Source organism: Plecotus auritus (genome assembly GCF_963455305.1).
Source record: "Plecotus auritus genome assembly, chromosome: 1".
NCBI classification, from domain to species: domain Eukaryota; kingdom Metazoa; phylum Chordata; class Mammalia; order Chiroptera; family Vespertilionidae; genus Plecotus; species Plecotus auritus.
Genome location: NC_137770.1, coordinates 59,934,485 through 59,962,254, shown reverse-complemented (window position 1 = coordinate 59,962,254; position 27,770 = coordinate 59,934,485). Strand labels below are relative to the sequence as shown.

Genomic DNA, 27,770 nt, shown 5'->3' with positions numbered 1-27,770 from the left:
CCTTCTTGGGGGTGGGGAGGGGAAAACAACAAAAGAAACACATTGTAGACAAATATAAGGCTCTGTGCAATACTCTGGGAGGAAAAAAAAAAGCTAAAAGGCACAGCCGCACATACAGTGGGTTTAAGACCAGCTCATGAGAGAGTGAAAAGCAACTCAAATGTATAGCAAAGTAAAACAAATGTCAAGGAAGTGGCCAAAGGATACAATGTAGGAAAGAGGAGGTTTGAACCTGAATGATGGACTTGATTCAAGTAGGCAAAGAGGCTAAGGGAAGAGGCCGCATACTCAGCAAAGTCACAGCAAACGGAAAGTGCAGGTATTTTGGAGGGAATATGCTGCAGAGAGCTGGAGTAATCATAATGCAGTAGATGGAGATGAGAAGGAATCACTCTTAGGAACCAAATAATGAAGGGCCGTGAATACCAACCTGTGGAGTTTATAGCCTAAGAGAATCCACTTACAAGGTTTCCTTGGTGTTTTTGTTTGTTTGTTTTATTGTTGTTGTTGTTGTTTTGATTTTTAAATTTCAGATAGTGTTTTGGTTTTTAAAAGAGAGAAATAATGACATTTTAAACTAATCTGTTTTCCTTGAAATAAATCTCTAAAAAACAGAGTTTGGTTAATTTCTAAGTATAAATACCAAGATGTTAAGAATTAAAATGAACAACACAACTTTAGTAGCAATTCTTCAATGCTTTATTGTCTGAGTATATTGTTAAAGTTCATTCTTTAAAGTGGTTGTTATATTTTCTCCTTCCATTTAACTGTTAAAAAGCATAATCTTAAAGTACGGAATTATTACATTTGCCAAATACAATAGGGCTTCAATGATAGGCTGTATACTCTTACATTTAAGGTAAACTCATTCCATAATTTAGTGTATAAAGGATTCTCACACTATCTGTTTTGTGTTTGCTTTTCTTGTAGCCCTGTATATTGATGAACAATATTCAGCAATTACGGGTCCAGTTGGAAAAAATGTTTGAATCCATGGGAGGAAAAGAGGTGAGTATGTTTTTATGCTACATTTGCCAAATACCTACTTAGAGATCATTAGCAGCATATCTCTGTCATTTAAAGGTTCATAATCAAGTTTTACATGGTTTAGCTAAAGAACGGGAAATGATAATAGCTGAGGTTATTATTATGTCCACAACAGAATACTTTAGCAAATATATTAGCAGTGTGAGTGGGATGAGGAAGATGGACAATAGCCTTTTGCAGTGTATATATATGGTCATATATATGCACAGTTAAATAGATATGCTAATGATCTTTAAAGTTTCACAAAGTGCAGATTTTTTTTGCCATATTGTGCAATGCCAACTTGATATCAATGTTCATTCTGAAATGTGTTTTGTGGCGCTGGTGGTTTTGAGGTATTGGTGGTTTATTCACGTCTAAAAATATCTGTGAAAAACGTCTTGTGTGCTGTGTCTGTAATGTGTCGTGTCTTTGTCCAACATCTTATGACTTGCAATCCCATGAGCAGAAGAAGGAAGGAGAAAGATTCTCTTATGAGGTTTGTGATAGTAAGCATCGTATCCTTTACCTGGCTGATCCCCCCACTAAACCTAAAGCCCAGTGCACTTCCTCCTTATTCTCATTTGCTTGTCTGGATCAGGCAGACAGTGAAGTACTAGCTCTGTACCTGCCTCTTCCTGCTGCCGCAGTTCCTTTCACCAACCAACAGGAGCACCTGGGGAATGAGGACCGGAGAGGGTGCCAAGAGGGCAGGCAGGCAACTGGCATTCTCCCCGCTTCCCCGCCCTCCCCACCCCCGCTCCCACCATCCAGAAAAATATCCCAAGGGTAGCTAGAGGGGGGAATATTTCTGGTCAAGATTTTATTTACATTGTTCCTTACGTATATCTCATACACTTACTCTGGTAAGTGTATGAGATATACATAAAAGTGGGTTTATTTCAAAGCAAAGATCTCTTTTATGTCTAAATGTATAAGGCCCCAAATGCTGCTTTAAAGACTGGGCCTCTTCACATGTGAGGTTGACTCCAAGGAGACATTTCTACATCCCGCCGCCCCCCCCCCCCCCCCCCCCCGCCAATGTCCTTCTAGTCCTCCGTGAGCCTGTCTTTTGAATAATGAACTTGCTATTTAGCATCCTACAGGCAAGAAGCACTGGGATACATGTGTGAAGGTGCAACAGTTCAAGGACGAACTTGGATGCACTGTGCTTCCTGCCCCTGCATACTTGGTCTAATTTGTATAAAATAAAAATCTCTTCCCCAAAGCATGTTATTTATTGGTTTTGCACAGTTTGAGAGCATCAATCTCACTGTTAGAATTCTTTCACTGAACTAGGAGAGCACAAGCAGGATCCGAAGTGAAGATTCCCTTTGTATTTTTAGCTATGTATTATATCCAGACTTTAAGTTCACTTGCTGTTTTGAAAAGCAGAGAAGAAATTACTGATTTCTTGTGGGAAATTCTTCCTTTTAGTGGCTGTTAAAGACCACAAATCATTTCTGGATGAAGTTATACAAAATGTCCTATTTCCAGAAATTTCTCCTAATCCTACTACTATTTTATTACTCTTTGTGGCTGAACTCTAATGTGAGTGATATATTGCTAAGCTGCATATTAATCAGATGAATCATATCTATACTTAAATAAACTGTGTGGGACAAACCACTTGCTAACTAGAAAAGTTGTGGGGTGGCTTGTTCACTAATCAAAAATGGATTCCTTATTTCAGATAAATTCCCCAGCTTGAACTGTGCAGGTTTCACATTATAAATTTAGTTGCAAATTTATGGCTGCATCACAGGACTCTTCTTTACTAGAGAAGATAATGAAACTAGAAATACTGAGCTTGGGGCCTTCTCCCTTCATAACATTCGCAATTACTAAATTCCTCTTACACAATTTAAAGGGAAAAGTCAAGTAAATGAATGTCTAGCTTCTAACAATATAATCTGTTAGAGGGACAGCATGGACCCTAGCTCCTTTCTTTCCAATATTTAAAAAAATTTTCTTCATCCTCTCCTTTTCTTTGCCCTCTTCTATTCTCCCATCTCCCTTTCTGCGCAGTTTCTTTTCTCTCATTCTTTTCCATTTTTGTATTTTGTAATTTGCTGCTAAGAAAAAGCTTCAGGCAGACCAAATCAGTATTGCACATGGGTTGATAAAAAGTGAGAGGAAGCAAGACCTGAACCCAAGTCTGAGTGTAAGATGCAGCCTCCCAGACAGAAATAAGCTTTATTATTAATGCAGAAGCATGTGAAGATTGCTCATTGCTACACTTGGCCTCCCCTAGGCACCAGAATCTCAAAATAACAGGCAGAGACCTTCCAATGCAGTTATCTATAAACGGCAGTGTCTTAATTCGGGGCTTTTACAAAGATGAAAAGGATTTTATTAAGAATGACAAAATTCACCCTTTCATATGAAAAATATATGTAGCACTTAAAACAGGCTTATCCAAGCCTTTAAAGATACACTAGTGCCAATTTCCAGTTTTTCCTCGCAGTGGAACTGGTTATAAAATCTTGACTGACATTGCTAAGGGAGACTTTCCAACCTAGATCTTACCCTTCTTTTAGGAGTTTCTTCTTATTTTCATCCTCTACCATCTGTGCTAGGATATGCACTTCTTGACACAAAAATCTAATCAGCAAATGATTGCTTGTGTACTTGCTCAAAATAGCTTTTGATGCCACGTGTTAATTAGTTGGCTTCTAACCGCAGTGTTGCTTGCCTCTCCTACTGTCTGCATAGTGCTGGTTGCTTGCAGGCCTGGCTGCATGATGCTGCAGCTCTCAGCCGCTTTAACCCTTTCTTTGCAGGATGAGTCTTTTCCCTCTGCAAACGGGAAGAAGGCCTGAAACCTTTTGGGGGGCAGAAAGGGTCACTCTCTGTACGGAGTCCAAGATGAAAACATTGCCTAAAGCGATGACCATTTTGTGCTGCTGCTGTTGACAGTGGCTCCCAAAGCACTCACATGAGCAGTCACTGTTAACATCTGCCTGCACAGTGTCCTGTGCCCCATGTTGGCACGTTCTTTTCCAATGCCCTATTTAGAAAAAATATCTAAAGGAAAAAGAAAACCATGAAATTCCTTCTCCTATAAAGTGATTTTCCAGCATAAGAGTATGCTTTGGCATAACAACTCTCTGATAACTATGGAAAAGTTTTTTGGGTTTTTTTGTTTGTTTGTTTTTAATGTCACACAAACTCTGGAGCAAAAGTAACCTTTAGGAATGATGCCCAGAGTCTTTTCCTTAAAAAGCACCTCAGGTGATTTTTTAATGTGCATATAGTTTTGGGAATCCTTATACTGAAACAAATAAAATGGCCAACCCATAATATGGGTGACTTAAGATAGAATTTTCACTTTTTTATACCATGATCTCCAAACTGTATTACCTGTCCCTTTATCACACAATAACAATAAAGTGATTATCGGGATGACAGGTAATAATTTTCATTCATTGGTGAATGATCGTGTTATTATCCTACAAAAGCACTTAATAGCTCAAAAGCAAAACAGATATATTTTGGTTTATGTTATTTTAATAGCTTCGTTATTTCATGAGTATAACTTCAGTACATATCAATTGCAAATAAATACCTAGTCTGTATTCATTTTTCATAAATGCATGGACAGGACTTAGTTGTACTTTCTAGATCTGCAATATAATTTGTACAAGTACATGAAAAATAAAATCTAAAATTTAATTTCAGGAAGTCATAATAGTCATTATGAAACTCTACAGAACTTATTGATTCAGAAGAATTATAACTGTATTGTGTAAGCAGAAGGGACATCATTCCTTTACAAACCTGTGCTGGTGCAATCTTCTTGAACGGTAGAATCCATAATTATCACCAGGCCTCCTAACCTATTGACAGCACTTCAGATTCTAGAAGTTAGCCATTATTAAGACATTTAGAGGAAATAGGGGGTTTGTTTGCCTACCTAAATTCTCTCATTCTGCTAAACACAGAGGAAACCAATTAGGTACAACAATAATGTTATGTTTATTAATGTGTTTCAAAAAATTTGAATTTTTTGACTCATCTCATTGTGGTAATCTTTCCTGAACAGGGCCAAGGAATCTGGAACATAACTCCATCTACCTTAAAACATATATATTTTATTGAGCAAATTAATACTTGTTTTGTTTCAGAGATGAATATCTATATTAATTTTCATTTTTTATTTCTTTTTTTAATATGTTTTTATTGACTTTAGAGAGACAGAGTGAGAGATAGAAACATCAATGAGAGAAACATCAATCAGCTGCTTCTTTCATGCCCCCTGGAGATCAAGCCTGCAACCCGGGCATGTGCACTGACGGGGAATCAACCCAGTGACCTTTGGTGCATGGGACAACATTCAATCCACTGAGCAACACAGGCCCAGCCTTACTTTTCATTTTCATGATGAATTTGATGTACCAATTAGAAATTGCATCTGAGTGCCAAAGCATATTCATGTAGCTGATTGAAATCCCTTGTAAAATATGTTAGCCATATGGACTCAGTCTTCAGCTATGTAGACCAGAGAGGACAGAAATTATCTTCTGTCATATTTTACTTAGCACTATCCTCTCAACTTTATACTTGCTGGTCAATAGGGGATTGAAGATCACTGCTTTATAGGGAACACTACTCCATGCCAGTAGTTCTTGAACTTTAGCATATATCAGAACTACTTGAAGAGCTTATGAAAACATCGCAGAATTCCATCCTCAGAGTATTTGATTCAATAGGTCTGGAGTGGGGCCTGATGATTTGCACTCATAATAAATTTCCATGATGTTGATGGTACTGGTCAGGAGACCACATTTTGAAAATTACTGCTCTTTGCTTTTAGAGTAACAATCAGGTATTTAGGAAATAGCTCAGAATACCTTTGTCGTATCCTAACTGACCTACTTACTGTATTTTGAATCTTGAGAACACATGGGATTCAATTGTTTGAATGCACCTTAAGACAGTGTGCAATAAAATATTTGGATTAAAGAATAGAATATTCTCAAAATATAGGTAGCCAATTTGTAGTCATAAACAAATATCCAGCATATTTTTAAGCATCTGGGACTTAGCTTACATTTTATATTTAATCTTATTAAAAGAGGTGGTGTAGTCAAAGAGGCTAAATGTTTAGTCTAAATGATCTGTCTCACCTTTACTCCTTAACATAAATAGAGAGCTACTTGATACATAAGGAGAATCAATCTGCTTTTTTATCTCTTTTATAGCAATTACAAAATAAAATTAGAAAAGTATTTCTTAGATGTCACTACATAATAGAATAAACAATTTTAACTAGTTGTATTATGTCTTCCTTTTAATTCTAACTAAGGCAATTTCCAAAGTTCTTCCTATTTAACTGAAGGGTCTCTTGTTACCTACTTTTATCTCTAGAGGGGTAAGAGTTGAGATAAAAAATAAAAAGATTTCAAACCAAATGCATTGGGCTTCAAGAAGCTTACAAATAAGACCTTGTAAAATAACAGAGCAGATATTCCTTTTAGCACCCATTGAAAGAGTTATTTAAAAGCTGACTCCCTGTTCTGCCTGGACCTCTTTAAGCATCTCTTCCCTTGGAGTTGATCGCTTCATGAAAAACAGAGGTTAGAGCACATTGAATATGAAGACAGAATGTATTAGTTCATTCAACACACATTTATTTCCTGAGCACCTATTATGAACTATAAGTTTTACTAGACACCAGAGATACAATAATTACTAAGATATAGACCTCACCCTCAAAGAACTTGAAGTTTATTAAAGAGGTAAGGTTTATTGGGGAAGGAACACCCCCCCGCCAACATTTTCTAAATTTGAAAATATACTTCAAATGAAAGTTGTAGTTGTTATATGATATACTCCAACAAAAGAAAACACTTTAAACCCATAGCCTTTAATTATGTAAATAAGGCTCAAAGGTGAGATGTCTTTTGGCTGAATGACAGTTATTTTTAGTTTCATGGCAGCTGATAACAAGAACTAAATTTTTGCACTGCTGGCCTTTTATTTTAGCAGTATGCAGATATTGCCTGGTTAATTTCTCCTAACCATCTCTTCAATTGATTAACAAATAGGACTTACCATCTCAAGGCATTTGGTTAATTTGAAGCACAGAGACAGTTGGATTCACTGCATACTCTCTTTAATTAGAATGAGAGACAGCTAGTGATGTTTTTCAACTTTTTGAAACCAAGAAGTTAGAAGCATGAATTTATAGAAATACCTCTACTATAACAGTTCTTTCAATTATGAATAGCATAAGAAAAATGCCATAGTCTAATTCTACAAATGATCTTGTACATTCTATGGGAGAGTATCTCCTCAGAGGAATACAAAAAGAAACAAAAAACACACAGGGCAACTTTGGTAGATCTGGGGCATATTTGTTTGTAGTAGAGAAGAACATATATTCTTTTATTTCTGACTAGTAGCTCAGTGCACAAAATCCGTGCACTCGGGGGGTCCCTCAGCTGGGCCTGCACCCTCTCGCAGTCTGGGAGCCTTGGGGGATGTCCAACTAATGGCTTAGGCCTGCCAATCAGACATCCTTAGCACTTCTGCGGAGGCGGGAGAGACTCCCACCACCACCACTGCGCTCACCAACCCTCAGCACAGCTTCTGGTTGAGCGGCACTCCCCCTGTGGGAGCGCACTGACCACCAGGAGGCAGCTATTGCATTGAGCGCCTGCTCCCTGGTGGTCATTGTGCATCATAGCAACCAGTTGTTCTGCTGTTCGATCTATTTGCATATTAGCCTTTTATTATATAGGATAATGTACCATGTGATCCATGCTGAACACTGTAGATTTATAGAGATTTAGGGCATTCCAAAGAAAGTAAATTTCTACTGGAATCACTAGGGAATTTTTACTACTTTTCAATCATATATTTTAATTTGAGCCAGGCATTTTTAGCATAAGTAAATTTTGGGTCAAATAGAAGGGTTGGAGATAAGTAACCTTTTCAAAACAAAGAAATAACAAAAGCTAAGATCGGTTTATAAGAAATTGCTTGAAGTAATTCTCTGATTGAAAGCCACTAGGAGGATCAGCAGGTACTATGATCAGATTTGGGCTTTATCATAACAACTTCAAGAACAGTTAAGAAGATGAAGTAGAAGAAGGAAAGCAAGGATAAGAACACAACTCAGAGATGATTACAATATAATCTGAATAAGAAAAATTTTGCACCAGAAAAAAAAGAGGGTAGGAAAGATGGAGAAAACACTTCAGAGATACTATCAATTGTATTTGGTATCTAAGTGAATGTGAAAGGAAGAAGACAAAGGGTCAAAGATGACTTTCACAATTTTGCCTTAAACAATCATATGCTAATCAATCAAATTAGAGACAATAATAAGAGATAAAAGTTAAAAATGGGCAGGTTAGAAGATGACTCTTTAATATGTTGAGCTTGAGGTCATCAAAGTAGAAAAGGCTAGTAGATACAAGAGAATATAGACATGATGTAGCAGGTAGGTATCATGTTTAAGCTACTAGTATAAGATAATAGACTTGGGGGTCATTAGCATAGAGGTGATAATTGATGCCATAAGCAAGAATATGATTTTTCAAGAAGAGAAATTATAGTGATAAAAGGACTGTGAATAGAAAATTGAAGGACATTCATATTTAAGGAAAAATAGAAGTCAATAAAAGAGATAGACAAATCATGGACAGAAAAATAAAAGTGGTAGAAGAAGACAGTCTCTAGAGAAGCAAGAAAATAAAGAGCTTGAGAAACAATAGTATGAATGCAGGCTGGATAGGATAAATAGTCATTGAACTTAGTAACCAAGAGATTGTTGGTGACCTATATTGAACATTTTAGTGGAGTATCTAGAGCAGAAGCCACACTACAGAGATGTAATGCATATTTAAAATTAGGATGTGGAATTTACACTTACGTTGTGAGCAATTCAAAGAGTAGAAAAGATATTAGCAAGATGTCAATAGGAAGATAGTTCCAAATAGGTTGTTTCTTTCCCCTTTTATCATTCTACTTTTTATTCTAACATAAATGTTATTTGAGCACATTTATAAAATAGGGTAATAAAAATAACGATTGAGAGATGGGAAATAGAAAAAGGGATATTTGATGAAACAAAATCCAAAAGAAGGAACCAAGAGCTCAAGTTGAACATTTTTTCTTGGAAATGAGACTTACTCTTTCATAGAAGTAGTGGAGCAGGTAGCATTTATTAAAGGATTTTCTGCAAAAATCTTGAGAAGTGTGTGAAACCTACCAGACTAATGATTCAATTTTGGACCTTGTGAAGATGAGGGCAATCAGCCTCCCTAATCTGCACTGCTTTAGGTAAACAAATAATGAAAAGCTAACACTGATGAGTTGAACATGCTAAAAGGTAGTCTAGTAGCCTGAAGAACAGAGAAAGGAAATGAGATAGCAATGCACACTGTAAAAGGAATAAAATTCACACTAAAGATCCTTAACTTCTTCCATACAGTCTTTATTTTTTCAAGAGTTTGTATTGACTTTTCAAAGGACTTTAAATGCCACTTCCCAACCAATGAGTTATAAATCTAGCTAAGACCTTAATGGTTGGTTTAACAATTGCTGTTGTAAGAGGTTGAGATAACATATCCTCTCTTTACATCCCTTAGGGAAAGATTTTATGCTGGAAAACAAACATGCAGTGTGGGTATGGTAACCATATTTTTTGAGCCAAAGAAATATCAGGACATAATCTGACATGGTCTGGCAAGCAGAAAAATATTTGACTAAGATGTAACTCCAAAATATATGGTTGCCAAGGAATGAAAGATTCTATTAATAGTCACTGCAAAATATTGTTTCAAGGAAAAAGAGCATTCTGGACATCAGAATTTTCTTTGAGGGAGTCTGTGCATACTTATTGCTGCCCTCGCTTCCCTCCTCAAATATTTGGTAAATGCCTAGGCATGCAAGGCACTGAGGCAGACACCTAGATAGAAAGCTAAATAAGACAGAGTTCCACCAAGGAAGATAGAGATTTATGAGAGAACAGTCAGAAGAGAGTGTTGTGTGGGCAGTAATAGGAAAAAGCAGAGCTAGTGCAGAAGCTAAAGCTACTAACTGCCTAGGGTGAACATGTGGAGGAAGATTTGCAAAAGGTGGTGATAAGTGAATTTTCTTTTAATGGAAAAGTAGAAGAGCTTTAAAGACAAAGATTTAAAAGATACCTTTCCTGCTAGCTATCTTTTCCAGACCAGTTATTTATGTTACCAAGGCTGGATGGTATAAAATAGCTCAATGGTGTAAAATTCAGACATTATTTATATATGACTGAAGTTCATTCTGATCATTAGAGCCATACTTTACTAGCCTAGATTTTTGAATTCTTAAACTTTTCATAGAGTGTCTATAAAATCTGTTTTGTGATCTTTATTATAAACTCAGAATTTGATTCAGTATTCTTAAATTGTCATCGAGTATATTCCTCTTTACGTGGATCCATTTATTGTTTGTTTTTTGTCAGCCATTTAAGTTTTCAGGTACATGTGCTACTTCAATTTCTAATTTAAAATAAATTTATTAACTATGACTTGAGAATGCTTGATTTTTTTTCTTTTTTTAGGCTTTTAATAATTTGATAATGAATCAAAAAAGGTGCAAGTTAATTTTTATGTTTTACATCATATAACTTATGAACTAGGCTAAGACTTAAACCTTTGTGAAAAAAATTAGGTAGCTTCTGACCTTTCCAAAGTAGCCAATAGTTTATAAATATGCTTTTGTTAACTTGGGCAATAAACTCTCAAAGCCCAGATTATTATTTCTTACAAACTCTAGGGAGTTTATAGGAGTAAGGAAAATTTCCTCAATTTGGCCATATAAAGAAATGCAAAATTACTCAAGAATTGGTAAATAGTGAGCATTTATTAAAGGACTTTCTGCAAAAATTTTGAGGAGTGTGTGAAACCTACCAGACTAATTATAATTATAAAACACTCTAATTATAAAAATATCTCTTCAGGCAGTCTGAAGAGATTGTTTTATAATTAGAGTATGGTATTTATGCTCATTATTATTGCAAAAGACCTACAATTCGAATATTGGACTCAAAATTACTGTTCCTATTTTAATGGTTTATACTATGATTTGGATCAGATAAACATTGAATACTTAACTGAAACTAAACATTTTCTGGGTTCCTTTTATTCCCCTTTGACCTGGTTATAAGCATTCTGTCAGCACCTATTTAGAAACCCATGCTGCTCTCAGGAAATGAAAACTGTCAACCAACATTTAAATTTCTATAGTTTGACTATTTCAGATGTTCAAGTAATAGCCAATTATTTGATAAGAAATCTCCATTTACAAAATACCTAAAGTGGACTAAAATAACTTATAGGGAAATAGCATAATTTTACCCAACTGATCTACCTAATCATTTGTGTATGATTTTAAAAATCATTTTCTTAACAGATGAACAAACTATCTCAGAGTAGATATCAAACTAGTATGAAAACACAATCTGATTTTAAATAAGAACCAACCACATTTCCCGAAGGGAACCCTACTATCTGAGCCATTTCCTTGAAGGTGGCAGATATGTAAGAAACTATCACCTACACCCACTTTTCCCAAGATGTGGGGAACCTGAAGACAGCCATGTGGAAGAGCTTCTCTTATATTCCCTATTCTGCAACATTTTTATCCAAATAAAATCAGATTAAAATGGATCTTAGGCCAACATCATCAGTAAAATATAACCAAACCAAAAAAAAATCAGCTTGCATGGTTCTATAGTATTGGGTTGGACAATCCACATACTTATTTTGGTTAAAGGTTGAGGTGTTACGGTTTATTAGGCTAATCATGCTTCAATGCATATTAGTAGAGGTCTTATTACATAGGTACTCTCTAGTTGTCTTTATGAATCACTCCTTGCAACTAGTTGTAGCTGAGTGCAACTCTCAAGGACATTCTGGTTTTCCAACTCCTAGAAAAGCCTGCATTTGTTATGGTGGCCTGTGTGTCTGTAGGTAAGAGCTGTGAGCCAATCTGAAAAAAAAAAAAAAGAGTCCAAAAGAATCTAATAGAGAATTAGAAACTAATTATATTGGCTCTAATAGAGTAGTAGAAACTAACCAATCCTGAAATCACCTGGATTTGAGTCAAATTTGACATCAAGGATTAGTTTGATATAACCAATAAAGCATTAGATGTCAAATGCAATTTTTTATTTCTATTCCAATGTTTTCAGTCACAATACAACCTAAACTACCCAGTGGCTAAGGTATAGAAATAATACCTTTCCCTAACAGTTTTTTAATATTAAAAAAATGCTCTTGGGAGGATTACAGGATCAATGTATACTGGTTTTGTCCTTGGGCTGGCTCCAAGTATTTAAACTGATGTTGGGTCCTGCATGTATTTGGTAGAATCATAGTCCTTAGACTCTAGTGCTGTGAGTCCTCCTTTAACTTGTTCTATTCCCAAAAGTTGGCTTTATCCCATTTTCTTGTTTTCAATAGTAGACCCACCTCTATAAGAACTATAGGTACTAATAATAGGAAACTAAATTTCTCAAGACTCAAAGGAAGATTGGCTTAAAAGAGAATAGTCTAGATTTCCCTTTATATTGACTCAAAAGAGAATAGTCTAGATTTTCCTTTATATGAATTTCTAGCAGCTTGATACAATACATCTATGGAAAGTCATCGTATTTACAACTCATTTGCAAAAACATAATTAAAAACAGGATAAAATCTAAATGCTGATAAATTTTGTGTTTATCTCAAACACAAATTATAAAAATATTCTTTCAAGATGATAGATTGATGTTTGTTTATTTTTATAGTGTAACATTTTCTAATATTAAATCTGCCTGGCCAGTGTGGCTCAGTAATTGAGCATTGACCTATGAATCAGGAGGTCATGATTTGATTCCCAGTCAGGGCACATGCCTGGGTTGCAGGCTCAATCCCCTGTGGGGGGCACGCAGGAGGGTGATGGATGATTCTACCTCATCATTAATGTTTCTATCTCTCTCTCCCTCTCCCTTCCTCTCTCTGAAAACAACAACAACAACAACAACAAAAACACAACAACACCAAAAAAAAAAAAAACTAAACTAAACTAAAATCTAATAAAAAAAATAAGTTGGCTTTTAAAATTTGTCCTGTAAGAACAAACATAAAAAAGCTATTTGATTTAATTAGTATGTTCTGCCCCCAAATTTGCTGAACAGCTTAGTTCCAAGATATAAGTACTTAAATATTAAAAGAGAAACTTTAAAAAATAAATGTGTAAAACTTTGAATCTTGAACTCTAAGTTGTAAATTGACACCCAAAAAGAGAAGTCAGGCCTGTCATTTTCAGAGAAACATTGAAGAGCTTGGATAATTTATATATCCTGTTACATTTAATTCCATACTTAGAAAAATATGAAAACATATTTTAAGTGAGGTGCAATGCAGTAGTCAAAAATTAATTTCACCAGTTTTTTTTAATGGGCTTATTCATTTATAGAGATATAAAGATGAAAATGTCTTTTAAGCAGCACATATATTTAAGTAATGCATTGATAGTTTTTCAGTTATGACATAATCATACCCTTGAAGCTGATGTTGTTATGCCTTGCATCCCATTGCTGCAAGCAGCAAAGGCTTTGCTATCTAGCTGTTATTTGTATGCATGCGATGCATTTTGATTGATTTTTTCATTTGTAAAAACTCTTCTGATTTATGTAGAATTTCCTAAATTTTGCATTTGAATTCAAAGATAAAAAAGGGGGGGGGGAAATCACAAGTGTTTTATTAACATATTTATAACAAGCAGAATACTTGTAGGAGAAAAGCATGTTTTCTCAGAACTCCAGAGTAACATTGTTTGTGGTCTCTCTGCAGTTAGATCCTGAAGCTAGTGCTATTCTGAAGGAACTCCAAGTTAAACTCAGTGGGGTTCTAGATGAGCTCAGCATCACTTATGGGGAAAGGTAAGTGGCCTAAGTAGTTATTTTATTATTCTAAGTTTCAGTTCATAGTAGTTATGCTGTCTGTGCTGTTTCTCTCCCCTGACTGGCTAAATCCATTTAACTTGAAGACTTAATCTAAGCATCATCTCCTTGGGAAAGTTTCCACGTCCCTGCAATCTTACTGTGTTATCTCGCTATGTGATCCTCAGGACACTGCATCCTTCAGTTGGGTGGCACTTACAACACTGTGCTCTAAGCTATGGCTTAACTGCTTGATTCCCTCCCTTTACTATATGCTTCATAAGGGCAGAAGCCATATCTCATTCCTATTTGCAACTCTATGTTTAGAGCTTACCAATTGGTTATTGAAAGAATGGAGGGAGGGAAGGAGGGAGGGAGGGAGGAAGAAAACCTTTACATACATAAGTCTGAGTTGCATTCATGTCATACATATCAATGTGGTTGTACTTTCAAATAACCAAACTGCTTCCCCGGAATTGAATTAAGTCCAGATTCTAGGTTTTAGGGCTTAGAAATCTTAATGAAACTACTCTGTGGGAAATTACTGACACATTCATATTTTCTCCATGTTTTAAAGAAATATTAGCTCTACTTGTCCATGGCATTGTTCTAAAGAGGGAGAAGTTTATTCTATATAAGATTCACTTGGCCCTCTAGAAAAAAACACTATCATCTCATCTTCAAATGTTAAAATAGATAAGAAAGCAAACACATCTTTGAAGAGGTTCTTTCATTTCATATATAATTTGTTTTAAAAGTTTTGATTATTGATATTTAGAGTGAGAAAGAAAGAGAGGAAGAAAGAGAGAGAGAGAGAGAGAGAGAGAGAGAGAGAGAGAGAGAGATCAATTTGTTGTTCTATTTACTTATACATTCATTGATTCTCATAGATGCCCTGACCAGGGATCAAGCCCACAACCTTGGCCTATCAGGACAATGCTCTAACCAACTGAGCTACCTGGCCAAGGCCAGAACTTGGTTTAAATATTAGCTCAATAAATGTTGACTTACTATTACAAATTATGCATTCAGTTATAAAATAAGCTTAAAAATTATTCTTATGGCACGGAGTCTTTGAACTCCACTCATTACTCACTGTGTTTTGGAAAGGTACATTTTAATGGGCATTTTATGGATTAGTTATGCCCGTTGAAATCAGAGACCAAAAAGTAAATGACACTTGAAAGCATCATATTTTCACTCAAATACAGGAATGAGGCAAAGTAAAGAAAAATCCTTCTTGGCCTCCTCTTCAGGGTTAGAGGTGTGTTCTTTGTCTTTGTGGAGCCCATCCTCACAGTTTAGGTGCTGAGTGAGATAAAGCCTTGCTGTATCCAGCGTAGGGCAGTCGCTCTGCCTTCTGTCTGTGTTGCTAGCTGACCTGGGTGATCCTGCTTACCTGACCTAGATGAGTATAAGGAAGTTGAAGGTTTTGTTTACCTGCAGCTGGAGAGACTGACATTGTCCCAGACATTTGGAAACTAATTGGCTCTGACTTGGGGGTGACACCTGGCGATGGTGCCTTCAGTCAGCTACTTTAGGCTTACCTCTTTATTCCAGTTGTGAATTAATATGTGGTTAGCAGAAAGACTGTTACCTTCAGCTAGAAAGGCAAAAATAGAGATTATTTAGCAAAGCGAAGGGGAGAAAAAAGGTGGTCAGGCATAGCTAGGGGTGTTTGTAACTTTTTCTGAAATAAGATGACTAAACAGAATAGAAACTAGAATATAAATAGAAAAAGTATATTTAAATTACTTTCTGTAATATATCCAAGTCATCTTTCTGAGCAAGTACCTTTTACTTTGGACTGTGTTATTTTGTTTGAAAACATTGGAGCCAACTTCAGTTATGAAATAAGGACTGGTGTCCTTAGGTGGGCTCTCGAAGTACTCTATTCATGCGAAGCCGGCTATTGTAACCTAGCTAGTGAAACTCCTGGTTACCCAATGTCTATCTCTTCGGTAGTCTTTGCAAATAGGAAAAATCTAATACTTTGCTTACTCAGGGCTAGAATTATTGGAATAAATAACCCACATGTCATGCTTTCCTTATAAAAAGAATAATTGTGCCGAAACCGGTTTGGCTCAGTGGACAGAGCGTCAGCCTGCAGACTGAAAGGTCCCAGGTTCGATTCTGGTCAAGGGCATGTACCTTGGTTGCGGGCACATCCCCAGTAGGAGGTGTGCAGGAGGCAGCTGATCGATGTTTCTCTCTCATCGATGTTTTTAACTCTCTATCCCTCTCCCTTCCTCTCAGTAAAATATCAATAAAATATATTTTTTTTTTAAAAAAAAGAATAATTCTTATGTCTTTGTTGCTATGGTTTGATTTCCCACACTACTAACCAGGTCCACATCACACACCGGGGGTAGGTGGGAAGCCCGTAATGATCAGTGAGATCATGCTATGAAGTTAAACCGGATACTTATACCTGAATCTTAAGCATCTAAATTAGTGTTCCAGAGCTTCAAAATTAAGTGCATAATTAATTGCCCAAACTGCATTTTATCTGTGGTTATTAAAACCCACAACAAAATAATTCTACTATATGTACCTAGTAGGATGATTTTGCAGTAAAACCAGGAAAGCCAAACCACACATCTGAAGGCTGGGTTCCTGGGTTCCTGACATGGTCCCAGAGCACCCACCTGGGAACTGAGACTCAGCGATACCTCTTCAATGCTGTCATATAGATGTTTTTAAAATTGCACAGCTTGTGCCACTTGGGTTTTTGCTTACACATATATTTTTCAGTTTTATTTTTTGGATTTTCTTTATTTATTTGAATGAAATATTTGGTACCAGCAGCTGGCTGGATTAAGTAAACAAATAATTCAGGAGCATTTTATAGGAATTCTTCTATAAAGTGAGTGTTTGGCTTTTTGGATGCTCACAGAGTCTGTCATTTTTTACTGGTAATAACTCAAGCTGATTAGTAAAGACTTTTTTCAACCAAATAAACAGATAGAAAAAAATCTTCTTAGGTGAATTTACCAAAAATTGATAGAGATGAGATTTTTAGATGAAATGCATATGTTAGTTCACCCTGGACTGATGCCAAGATAAAAAGCCATTATCTCTCATGCACTGATCCCCTTCCTCCATATTCCTGATCCCACACACAGAGCTCATTTCTGGTGGGGGTTTACCATATGGGTCTGTTGTAGAAATATATTCATGCATTTTAGGAATGTGAGTATCATACCTTCTGCTCAATCTATCCTCTACTGACTTGACAATTTGTGCAAAAGAAAGTAGCTATCTCTAAAGTGATTATCACTATACTCAACAGGACCACTGATGACCCAGGGATAAATCAACAGGTCAAAATGCCCAACATTACTTACCTTCCTTTTTCATTGCCCCAAATATCCTCCACCTCTATTCTTACCAAATAAGCATAGCACCATCTCCACCACCCCCTTTCTCACCTTCTTCACCATCCCATCCACCCTCCCCAACAACCACTACCTGACAGAAGTCCAAAGGCAGGCCTTGTCAGGTAAAAGGTGAATGGTCATGCATTTGGATTCCTTTGGCCCTGAGCCTGAAAGAGGATGTTCCATTGAATTAGATAAATATGCAGAGAGCCAAGAAATGAGCCACATCCATAGGGACATGCGGATATCCAAGAATCAAGGAACCAGATACAAATGCTGAGTCCAGAGGAGCAAGAATGTTGTCAACAGTAAAGAGAGTCACAAAGAAGGCACAAAGCAAAGATGGAAACAGGCCAAGATGACAGCAGAAGTAGAATCAAGCCTTGACTATGCACTCAAAATTATGGACCAATATTTATAAACCTGCTATAACAGGTCCAGGAGCAAGAAAAACACTCAAGTTGAGATCACTTAAAATTTATCATAGATTTCCTATATTACTCAGTTTAATAAAACAGTCCGGAGTTCAGATTACAAATTATGTCTCCAGATGTATATTTGGGAATTACCAGTGTATTGGTTTCATGAAAGCCATTGGGATTAGATATGATTGCCAAGAAAGTGATGTTTATGGAGAGATGGAGTGATCCAAGGATTGAGCCTAGATGATTACAATGTAGGATTGCCAGATAAAATATAGACTATGCCCAACCAAATTTGAATTTCAGATAAATAATGGATAAATTTTAGTATGAATATGGGGCATACTTATACTAAAAAATATTCACTATCTGAAATCCACATTACTGGGCATCCTGTGTTTTATTTGCAAAGTTTGGCAACCCTACTCCAATGGCTAACAGGTAAAAATTGAGAAAAAGCAGCCAGTGAGGTTAGAGCTAAGAAGGAGTGGCATCCCAGAAGCCAAGTGAAGAATGTGAACCCAGATACCAAGTATCTTTCAAGAATAGTCATTTTCCCAAATAATTCTCAGAAGAACACCTCAGCTATTACTGCGAGAATTAAGGGCCAAATGAACCCCACTTAAATTCATTCAATGTGAAGAGCTTTATATGTGTGAGTTCCAAGTAAGCTTTCATTACAACAAAAATTTTTTTCAGCTGAACAATTACGTTTGAAAATCAGTGAGCAAGGGAATTTACACTACTTGAAACAGATCAAACTCCTGTGGGTTTAATTTAAAAACATGAGCAAAGAAAGGCATAAATGCTTTTATTCAGGTATTTATATTCCTTATTTTTAGTTTCCAGCTTATCATTAAGGAGTGTATAAAACAGATGGGATTTGAACTAAATCAAATGAGAACAAATGGAAATACTGCATCTAACAAGAACAGTGCAGCAATGGATGCGGAGATTGTATTAAGACCTCTCATGGACTTCTTGGACAAAACGTAAGTTTTCTACCCAATTTTCTCTTTATTAATTACCCTAAATTTGACTTATATGGTTTTAAGGGGAACAATTGTTTTCCTCTGTGTAGGACAGTTTTAAAAAGGCTTCTACAATATTAATCCATCAAAAAGCAAAACACTTTTAGTCCATTACTAGTGACCAAAAATCAGGAGTGATTTTTGAACAGGAAAGGAAATAAATATTGGTAATTGAGGAGGTTGCTATTCTGAGGGGGAAGAGCTTGAGGATATTATGCTCCTCAGAAAGCATATCGTTTTGCAACCTGTTGGACATTAAAAAAAAAGACTGAGTTAAGTCCACAATATCTGATTTTGTGTCAGAAACCAACTGAGGCAGAGAATCACACAAATGTACTAGAATTAACTCAGCTCAGAGGCAAGTAAATAGCTGCCCAACTCAACCTCCAGCAACTATTTATTGAGTGTCCATATGTACCAAACCTTAGTCTAGGCACTAGATAGTGAAAAAGAGAAGCAGAGTCCCTGACTCCATGGAGATTACAGATTAGTTGGTGGGAGTAGGTAGAAATGGAGGCCTTTATGACCAGCTAAGACAGAGTCTTAACCAAAAAGTTTTGTTTGTTTGCTTGCTTGTGTATGTGTATGTGTTTTGTTTTGTTTTGTCTTCAAGTTTTGTCTTTTGTTTTTGTCTGCTCAGTCCCTACTCTTAGAAGTTCTAATTTCATAAGTTTGGAGTAGAATCAAGGCTCCTATGTTTTAACATGTGTCCGAAATTGGGAACTGTTGATCTAAAGCAACCGGAGACATGACTTCTTAAACAGTGATACTTCAAACTAGAGTTGAAGGTAGAAGAGAAAGGCAAAAAATAATTTTGAATGCCTACCAAGGGACCAGTGTCATACCTGGTAGTTACATATGTTACTTCATTTAATATTGTTGCGGCAAATTCATGAATGCCAAAGGGACCAAGATAAATGAGAAGGATACAATACTTCTCTTTAAAGATAAGAAAAGCAAAGAAAACCCTAGGGAAAACCTCTTCTATATATTTACAACTTCTATTTTAATTCCATTTCCCTTTGCTTATAATCTTACACATAAGGAAAACTAATGTTCTCATCACTTTGATTTCAGTATTTGGTAGGTATGTTACGTCTTCTTTTCTGTCCTCCATGAGGAAATATCTAGAAGATAGGTGAGTAGGTAATTAGCTTAGCAGGAGGTAGGCAGGCAAGTGGGGTGGAAGAAAGAAGTAGCAGAAAGAAGAAAGGAAAGAAGGAAATAAAGGCAGGAAGAAAAGAAAGAAAGAAAGGCAGGGAGAAAGACTTCTCATTTCTTTTGTTTCTTAATGTAGACTTTTACTCTTATCACCTAATACCTTATATAACCCCTAAAGGTTTATTGTATTGTGTGGACCTCTACTATGGGCAACACAGGATTGAACCACATGAACACTACCATTTGGGTGCCCATGTGAAGGTGAATCAAAGCAGGACAAAGCAATTCTGATCCTCTGAAAACTCCTACTGGAATGCCTTATGTTTTTAGATTTCTAACAGCAGTGTATAGATATGTTATTTACCATTAGCAAAACTTTGTATTTTTGGATATACTGTAACCAAAAGTTGTGGAACATACAGAAAGTTTTAAATTATCCTGATACTGTCAGCTACTAGCTGAGGGACCTTCAATCCATTTTACCGTCTATAAAATGGGGCTAATACATAAAGTGAGTAAACCATTCTTTTTAGTATATTTTAGAGTCTTATTTTACTCAGTTTTAATTTTCTATTTATGATTATACTTTATTATGTCATCATACATATAATTATAAATATTAGTAAAGACAGTGTATAAAGATAGAAAAACATCTATGAGCCTTAAAAATTTGTGTCAGAGATTTAAAATTTTTGGCAAGAATTACTATATGAGTCAAAGAGTTGAAAGAATTCTAGAGACTAATTCAGAATGCATAACCCTAAAGCCACTTATTAGGCGAGTTTTTTTTTAAAAAATCATATTAATTCTATTCTCAGGGTTAGGACAAAAAGTAAGGAAGGTATACAAGTAAACACAATAACGTCTAAAGAAATAATCTCCTGGTCAGACAATCAGTATACATTTTATTTGGGTTGGGTTGTTTTTTTAATGATTTTTATAGAGAGAGAGGAAAGGAGAGGAGGTCAGAGAGAGCTGCCTTCAAACCGGCAACCCTATTAGTACCCTAGATAATACCCAACCAACTGAGCCACACCAACCAAAGCTGATTTGGGTTGGGTTTATAAAGATGGATTGGGTTTGAAATATGGAAATGAGGGATGAACATTTCCAGGGGGGTGGGAGGAAAGTTGGATATGTTATCATGAAAATCTTATCAATTATATGACAGGATATCTCTATGGCCAACTAATATACAGGGCGTTTGATAATTTCTGGTTAATTGGTTCTGTGATCAGAGAATCTAGACAGCTATGGTTCCAAATACATACTTTTCGGCTTGCATTATCAAGTTGATTATCTCTGACTAAACTAAGGAAACAGTTGCTAGATGCCCCATCTTAGGGTATGTTGTTGTTTTTCCTGTTATTTAAAATTAGCAATAGTGAGCTGAAAGTCTTCCAGGTAGCTCTGAGAAAGTCTCCTTAGAAATTATATAGGCTCTCTTTGTCTTTGTGCAGCCTCTCTAAATAAGACATCTTATTTGTTTATGTTTCATTTTCTCTACCACAACCTCACCACTCTATAAAACGAGCTGTAAACTTCCAGCTGGCAGAAATCTCACGCAGAGCTGCAAACATGTCAATGATTCTATACCCATTCATTCAGTTCCAGTCTAAGCAGAGGTAGTTAGCACGCCAAGTTCATGAGCTGCCCATAAAAACAAGATCAATTCTTAAACTCAGATCTTTTAAAAATGGAAATTACACATCTGCCGGAAGTGGCAGATTTTGTGTGTCTTACATTATCCTAGGGATTCCTCTGAGGCTAGAGAAATCCTGGTGTTCTGCCGCGAGACATCTGCTGGCTTCTGCCCTATGTCCAGATAATAAATAGCCACTGGGGGGCTAGGAACGTTACCCTTGAACAACTGTTGCTAAATAACTGGGGCTACAGATTTCATGAATATGCCTCAGGGTTCCCAACTCTCCTCTTCATCCAGAGGAGGTTTTCATGCATTTGTTGTTGTTGTTAGTCCATCCGAGGATCTTTTTTCCATTGATTTTTAGAGATAGTGGAAGGGAGGGAGAGACACAGAGAGAAAGAAACATCGCTTTGAGAGAGACACATCGATTGGCTGCCTCCTGCACGTGCCCTGACCAGGGTCAGGGATTGAGCCTGCAACCGAGGTACATGCCCTTGACCGGAATTGAACCCGTCCATTGGCCGATGCTGTAAACACTGAGCGAATCCAACTAGGGCTCATGCATTTTTATACATTAAGTATTCACATTCTATAGTGTTAGGAGAAATACTTCTACATGAAAATGTATTTTGGAAATCTCTCCCTTTGCCTCTCACATGTCACATGCCTGTAATTATTACTTTGATTATCTAAATGTTACTTATATATTTAAATACTTAAAGCAGTCAGTTCTACCTCTCTCAGAACCAGAGCCCAGGTTATAATTCTTGAGTCCAAAAGTATACAGAGAATTTAGCAACACAGTCAACAATGAAGTTTTCGTGATATGTATGACTCGCCTTTGGCACTCTGTGAAATGGGTTTGATTAGCTCTTCTTAAAGTCTCAGAGTTCATTGTCATCTTTTGGAACATTCGGTAAATATTTATGCAGCAGTGTGTCTTCATGTACTGCTGGTCCTTCATACACAAACACATTTATCAAGGACAGTGTGGGACATGTGGATTTAGAGAAAGGGCCTGACTTTGAATCTAGCCCTCACCGGCTTCACTTCTTTGGACAAGTTCCGTAATCTCTCTGAGTCTGTTTCTGACTTCTGAAATGTATACAGTAATAGGTGAGAAATATTTGTAGAAGAGGTTACCAAACAATGGTGTTATATAAATGTTAGATGATGTCACCATCATTATCTCACCATGGGAACAATTTGTAACAGATGCCTTAAACCTATTAAAGTTGGTAAATTTGGAATCTTAAAACTGAATTCGGAGAAACAGAACAACTTTGGTAGTTGCCAGAGGTGGGGGATGGGGATGTGGGGGAAAGGGTGAAGGTGGTCAAAAAGTACAAACTTCCAGTTGTAAGAGAAATAAGTCCTGGGGGTGTAATGCACAGCATGGTGACTGCAGTTAACAATAATGTATTGTATATGTGAGCATTGCTAAGAGAGTAGATCTTAAAAGTTCTCATCACAAGAAAAAAATTATAAATATGTGAGATAATGGATGCAAACTAAACTTATTGTGGTAATCATTTCAAAATATATACATATATCAAATCATTATGTTATACACCTTAAACTTACCCCCATGTTATATGTCAATTGTATAACAATAAAACTGGAAAATTAATAAAATGGATAAATATTGGCTCTTGAGGGAAATTGTATGCATCTTTGCCATCATGTTATGTTGGCTCAGAGCCAGGTAGTGATCAGGTGTGTTTGGTTGGTATTTGGCCTGAACTATGGACACAGAGCATGTGGTAAACACGAAGCCGGGAATGAGGGTGAAAATCATGTACTTTGGGAGCCTTGGTGTCAATTTAGGAAACAATTTAAGGAAAGAGATAGTCTGAATTCATTTTCTACTAATTAGTGAGTTACTTAATGTATCATATGATGAAACAGATTTTTGATATGTATTTTTTATTTGAAATTTAGCATTTGAATATTATAAAGGCCTATTCAGGTATTTGAACCACAGTATTGAGGAATGGGAATCTCTGATCAATAAAAATAAGTTGAAACCTGGATAGGAGATTCATAAGTGATTATATGTCTTATTTTACTTCAGATTAAGTCTCTCAGCAAAAATCTGTGAGAAAACAGTTCTGAAGCGACTTTTGAAAGAGCTGTGGAAGCTAGTTCTAAACAAAATAGAAAAACAGATTGTTCTCCCTGCTCTGACAGATCAAACAGTAAGTGTTTAAACTAAGTTTGGTTTTACTTTCAATAACCCATCTAATTGATTTCTGTTTTAGTTAGTGGATTTGATCCAAATGAAGTATTAAACCCACTTTGAGAAAAAGTGTTTGGTATACAAGGTCTTAATAATGATCATTCAAATAGCATTATTCTATACAAATCAATTTTACATAATGGGAGTAGCAATCACACTTCATCTCTTGAAAAAAAATATAGCAAAGTTAAACTTACAAGGTTATCTGGTCTACACACATAATTTTTTAAATATTACTGTGAACCTCCAAAGAATTTGATTTCAGCTAGAACATCCCCACTGTGTTTCTTTCTGAAACCTCATTCTTTAAGGAGATAAATTCAGCACTACCATATGGGATTTTTTTTTTTTTTCATTTGTACATTTTGCTTTCATCTATTACCTTCCCCCATGGAGGTTAATAAGAGGAGACATCTTTTAGAGGATTTGAAGCACATAATTGTATCATACACAGTAAAATGGAAAAAGAACCAGAAAGGTCAATTGGTGGCAAAATTAGACCATGGCCCAATGGATACACAGTGCTAGGATTCTCAATTCCCAGATCCTGAGCCAAGTAAGTTAAAAAATAATCCTAACAAGCACCCATTGTAATTTTCTTTTTTTTTCTGTGAGGAAAACAAGTTGATGCAAATAATGAGTAATTTAAACTAAAATCTGTGTTGAGCCCTTAATTATGCACACTTAGTCCATATTTATCCAATGAAATTATACAGAAAATATTTTCATGTAAAGTGTTTCAAGATGCAAAGATACATATGTTTTTGTTGATTTACTGCCAACAATGGGTGATAAACTATAAATTAATTTAAGTTTTGCGTCATGCCATTAATGTGTGGTATCATCATTTGTACATATGAGTAGCCAAATCACATGTAAACGCCCATCCCCCCCCACACACACACACACCACGTCCCCACACAGACCCTGCTCTGCTACAACATGTAAGGCATTTCTAAAATACCAATTAGTGATCATGTGATTGACTTATATAAAATTTTCCTAGCTGAGAGGGTTTGGAATACAATAGAAGAACTATAAACTTCAGAAAAAGAAAAAAAAAGGACTAAGCTTGATTATTACATAGGCAAGACTCCTTTTATCCCCAATTTTAAAAAAAGAATGATTTTGTCTGGCTGGCATGGCTCAGTGGTTCAGCATCAACTTATGAACCAGGAGATCAGGGTTCGATTCCCATTCAGGGCACATGCCTGGGTTGCAGGCTCGATCCCCAGTGTATGACATGCAGGGGGCAGCCAATCAATGATTCTCATCATTGATATCTCTATCTCTCTCTCCATCTCCCTTCCTCTCTGAAATCAATAAAAATATGTTTTTTAAAAAATAATAATTTCAAGTTGGAGGAGAGTCCACTTGTCCATAAGCCTTTGATCCAGAAAGAGGCACCTTGCATGACTCACACACAGCAGGCCACCCTCCCACTGCTTGTATGGGTATTTTCTCAGCCCATAATTGTACTCTATTGTTTTGTTGTTCTTTGTTTGGGGTATGTTTTTGAATTTTTAATATTCCTTGAAGCAGCCACTATCCTCAATGAGCAACCTGAATGCTATCTCCCAAAGTAGCATTTATTGTTTTTGACAGTTATTTGTTAACAAAATTACATAAGCTTCAGCGATGCTGCCCATTGCTATTTCCCCCAATGGCCCTACTGTTTCTAGTGCACAATTTTGTAGAGTATGAGAAGACATAAATCATTATATAGCAAGACGACATTTCAGTTTTGATATAGACCTTTCCTATGAAAGCTGAGCATAACCTCAATTTTCTCTAGCATTGAGATCTCTCAGTATGAAGCTATATTCATTCCATATATGTTCTTTGAGGTTCTACTATGTACTAGGTACTGTGCTGGGTGCTGAAGATAAAATAAAGCAAAATTAGACATGATTGCTTTGTTCTTGAATTTTTTAGTCTCTAATTTCCTAATCAATATACAGGCTCCACTAAAAAAAATGGAGATTTGTTACTCCAGAATGATTGTTTTTCTTACTGTGAAAATATTCCAGACTAACAATGACTTTGTCAAAGTTATTACTTTTCTTGTCACATTTACCCACAGATATGCTTCTAGCTATTCATTCCAGTAGTGTGTTGGATGGCTTATTCCAGTGTTTTATTTCCAGGATGTTAGGGTTCTAGAAAGAGGCTACAGCTGAGGGAGGGTTGGGGAAGGCCAGTCTCTGAGAACTGGCACAGCATCTCATGAGTAACGGCTCACCTTCCTCAGCTCTGTATCTTAAAATTTTTCAGATTTATTTTGGGAAGGAATGGAGTAAAGGAGTTACCTCATTTGAAAGTAAATTAATGAAATATAAAGATCACTGATTGAATCCACATGCTAAACTGACTATGGAAGCAACAATCCATTCAGTCACTGAGACTTAAAGCCTGCAGAAGTAGGGTACCTGTGAGGACAATTATAAGCTAGCAGTACTAGATATCTTTGACCCAATCTGTAAAATAGACCTACTAAGGGCATGTCGCATAAAAGTCACCAATATTATAGGGAAATAAAGCAAATTCTCTATCGACCACATCTCTAATGCAACTATTACTAAAGCTTTTAAGACTAAATCTTCTCTCTTTTTTTTTAATGTGTATCTCTAGGGACCCCAGATGATTTTCATCACTGCTAAAGATCTTGGACAATTATCGAAACTAAAGGTAATAAGAATTCATAAAATTACTGGTTGTCTATGAAAAGTTATGAGCTAACTGCAGCTCTACAAGAAACCATCCTCCTTCCGGTCATGGTATCTACCATGGCAGGACTAAGAACATGTGTGTCTGGGATCTCCCAGTCTGCTTGAAGAAGGAATCAGGTCAAATTTAGGGACTGAATTTTGCTTTTTTCCCTTTCTGCCATGTTGCTCACATTTTCCAATTAGTAGGGCAACTACTAATTGACTTTGTATTGTAGCATGCAGCATTTCTGCTTTTGGAATAAATTAGAGAACATATTTCCTTTCATATATTAAAATGGTTTTATGTGAATAAAGGCAAATTGCAATGTTTCATAGAAATCCAATAAAGTCTAGAGGTCTTATAGGCAAAAGGCCTAATTGGGAAAATGAAACTCCTCAAAGTGGACATCAAATTTTCAACATATTAAATGCCATTATAAATGAGAATTTGCTGACTAAATGACTCTGCCCTTTATTATTGCTTGAGATCCCTAACACTTTGCAGCTGTGATAGGAACTTGACTAGTCAGGATAGGAACTTGACTGGTTAAAATACATATTATTGTTCTGTGACGGGCTTATTTCACTTACCATAACGTCCTCCAATTTCATCCATGTTGTCACATATGGCAGGATTTACTTCATTTTAAAGGCCAAATAATATTTAGTGTATGTAAAGCTACATTTCTTTCATCCATTCATTCATTCATCAGTGGATCACATATAGGCCAACCTTGTGACTATAGTCAAAATACATGCTGTTTTGTTTCATTTTTATGGATTAGAATATAGTGTAGCATGGGGTGGGTTCCAGACACAGATCACCTTGGCTCCAGTTCTACCTCACGTGCTTCCAACTATGGGGACACCAGCCTAAGTATTTAACCTCTTTAATGTTCAGATGAGGTATTTGTAAAATGCAAAACAGTTTAACACTTGCTCCATAGGACTGTTGTGAGGCTAAGTGAGATAATGGCGACACTATCTTTGCATAGTAACTACAAAGAGGATGCCACCTCCTACTTCCAGAAACCGCTATTTATCTCCTCCCCCAGCTGGCAGCTCCCAGTTAGGTATCACAGAATTGTTTTGTGTGTAAAACACAGGGGGAGGATAATCCATTTGACTGTGTAATTACTTATTCTGATAAAAATAGCTACCCTGTAATTTCAGAATTCTATTTTATTACCTACATTATCCCCTTCCTCGGAAAATAAAAAGCCAATAATCTCTTTAGAA

At 36.2% G+C, this 27,770-nt stretch overlaps 1 protein-coding gene across 1 annotated transcript in view; it reads left to right on the top strand.

The window, feature by feature from the left end:
- UNC13C (unc-13 homolog C) overlaps positions 1–27,770 on the top strand; it is a 579,627-nt gene that overhangs the window by 476,358 nt on the left and 75,499 nt on the right. Inside the window, exons 24-29 of the mRNA XM_080645235.1 lie at positions 931–1,008; positions 1,496–1,525; positions 13,857–13,945; positions 18,590–18,739; positions 23,659–23,782; positions 26,455–26,511. Coding sequence (XP_080501361.1) covers positions 931–1,008; positions 1,496–1,525; positions 13,857–13,945; positions 18,590–18,739; positions 23,659–23,782; positions 26,455–26,511 — 528 coding nt within the window. The remainder of the gene's footprint in view (positions 1–930; positions 1,009–1,495; positions 1,526–13,856; positions 13,946–18,589; positions 18,740–23,658; positions 23,783–26,454; positions 26,512–27,770) is intronic.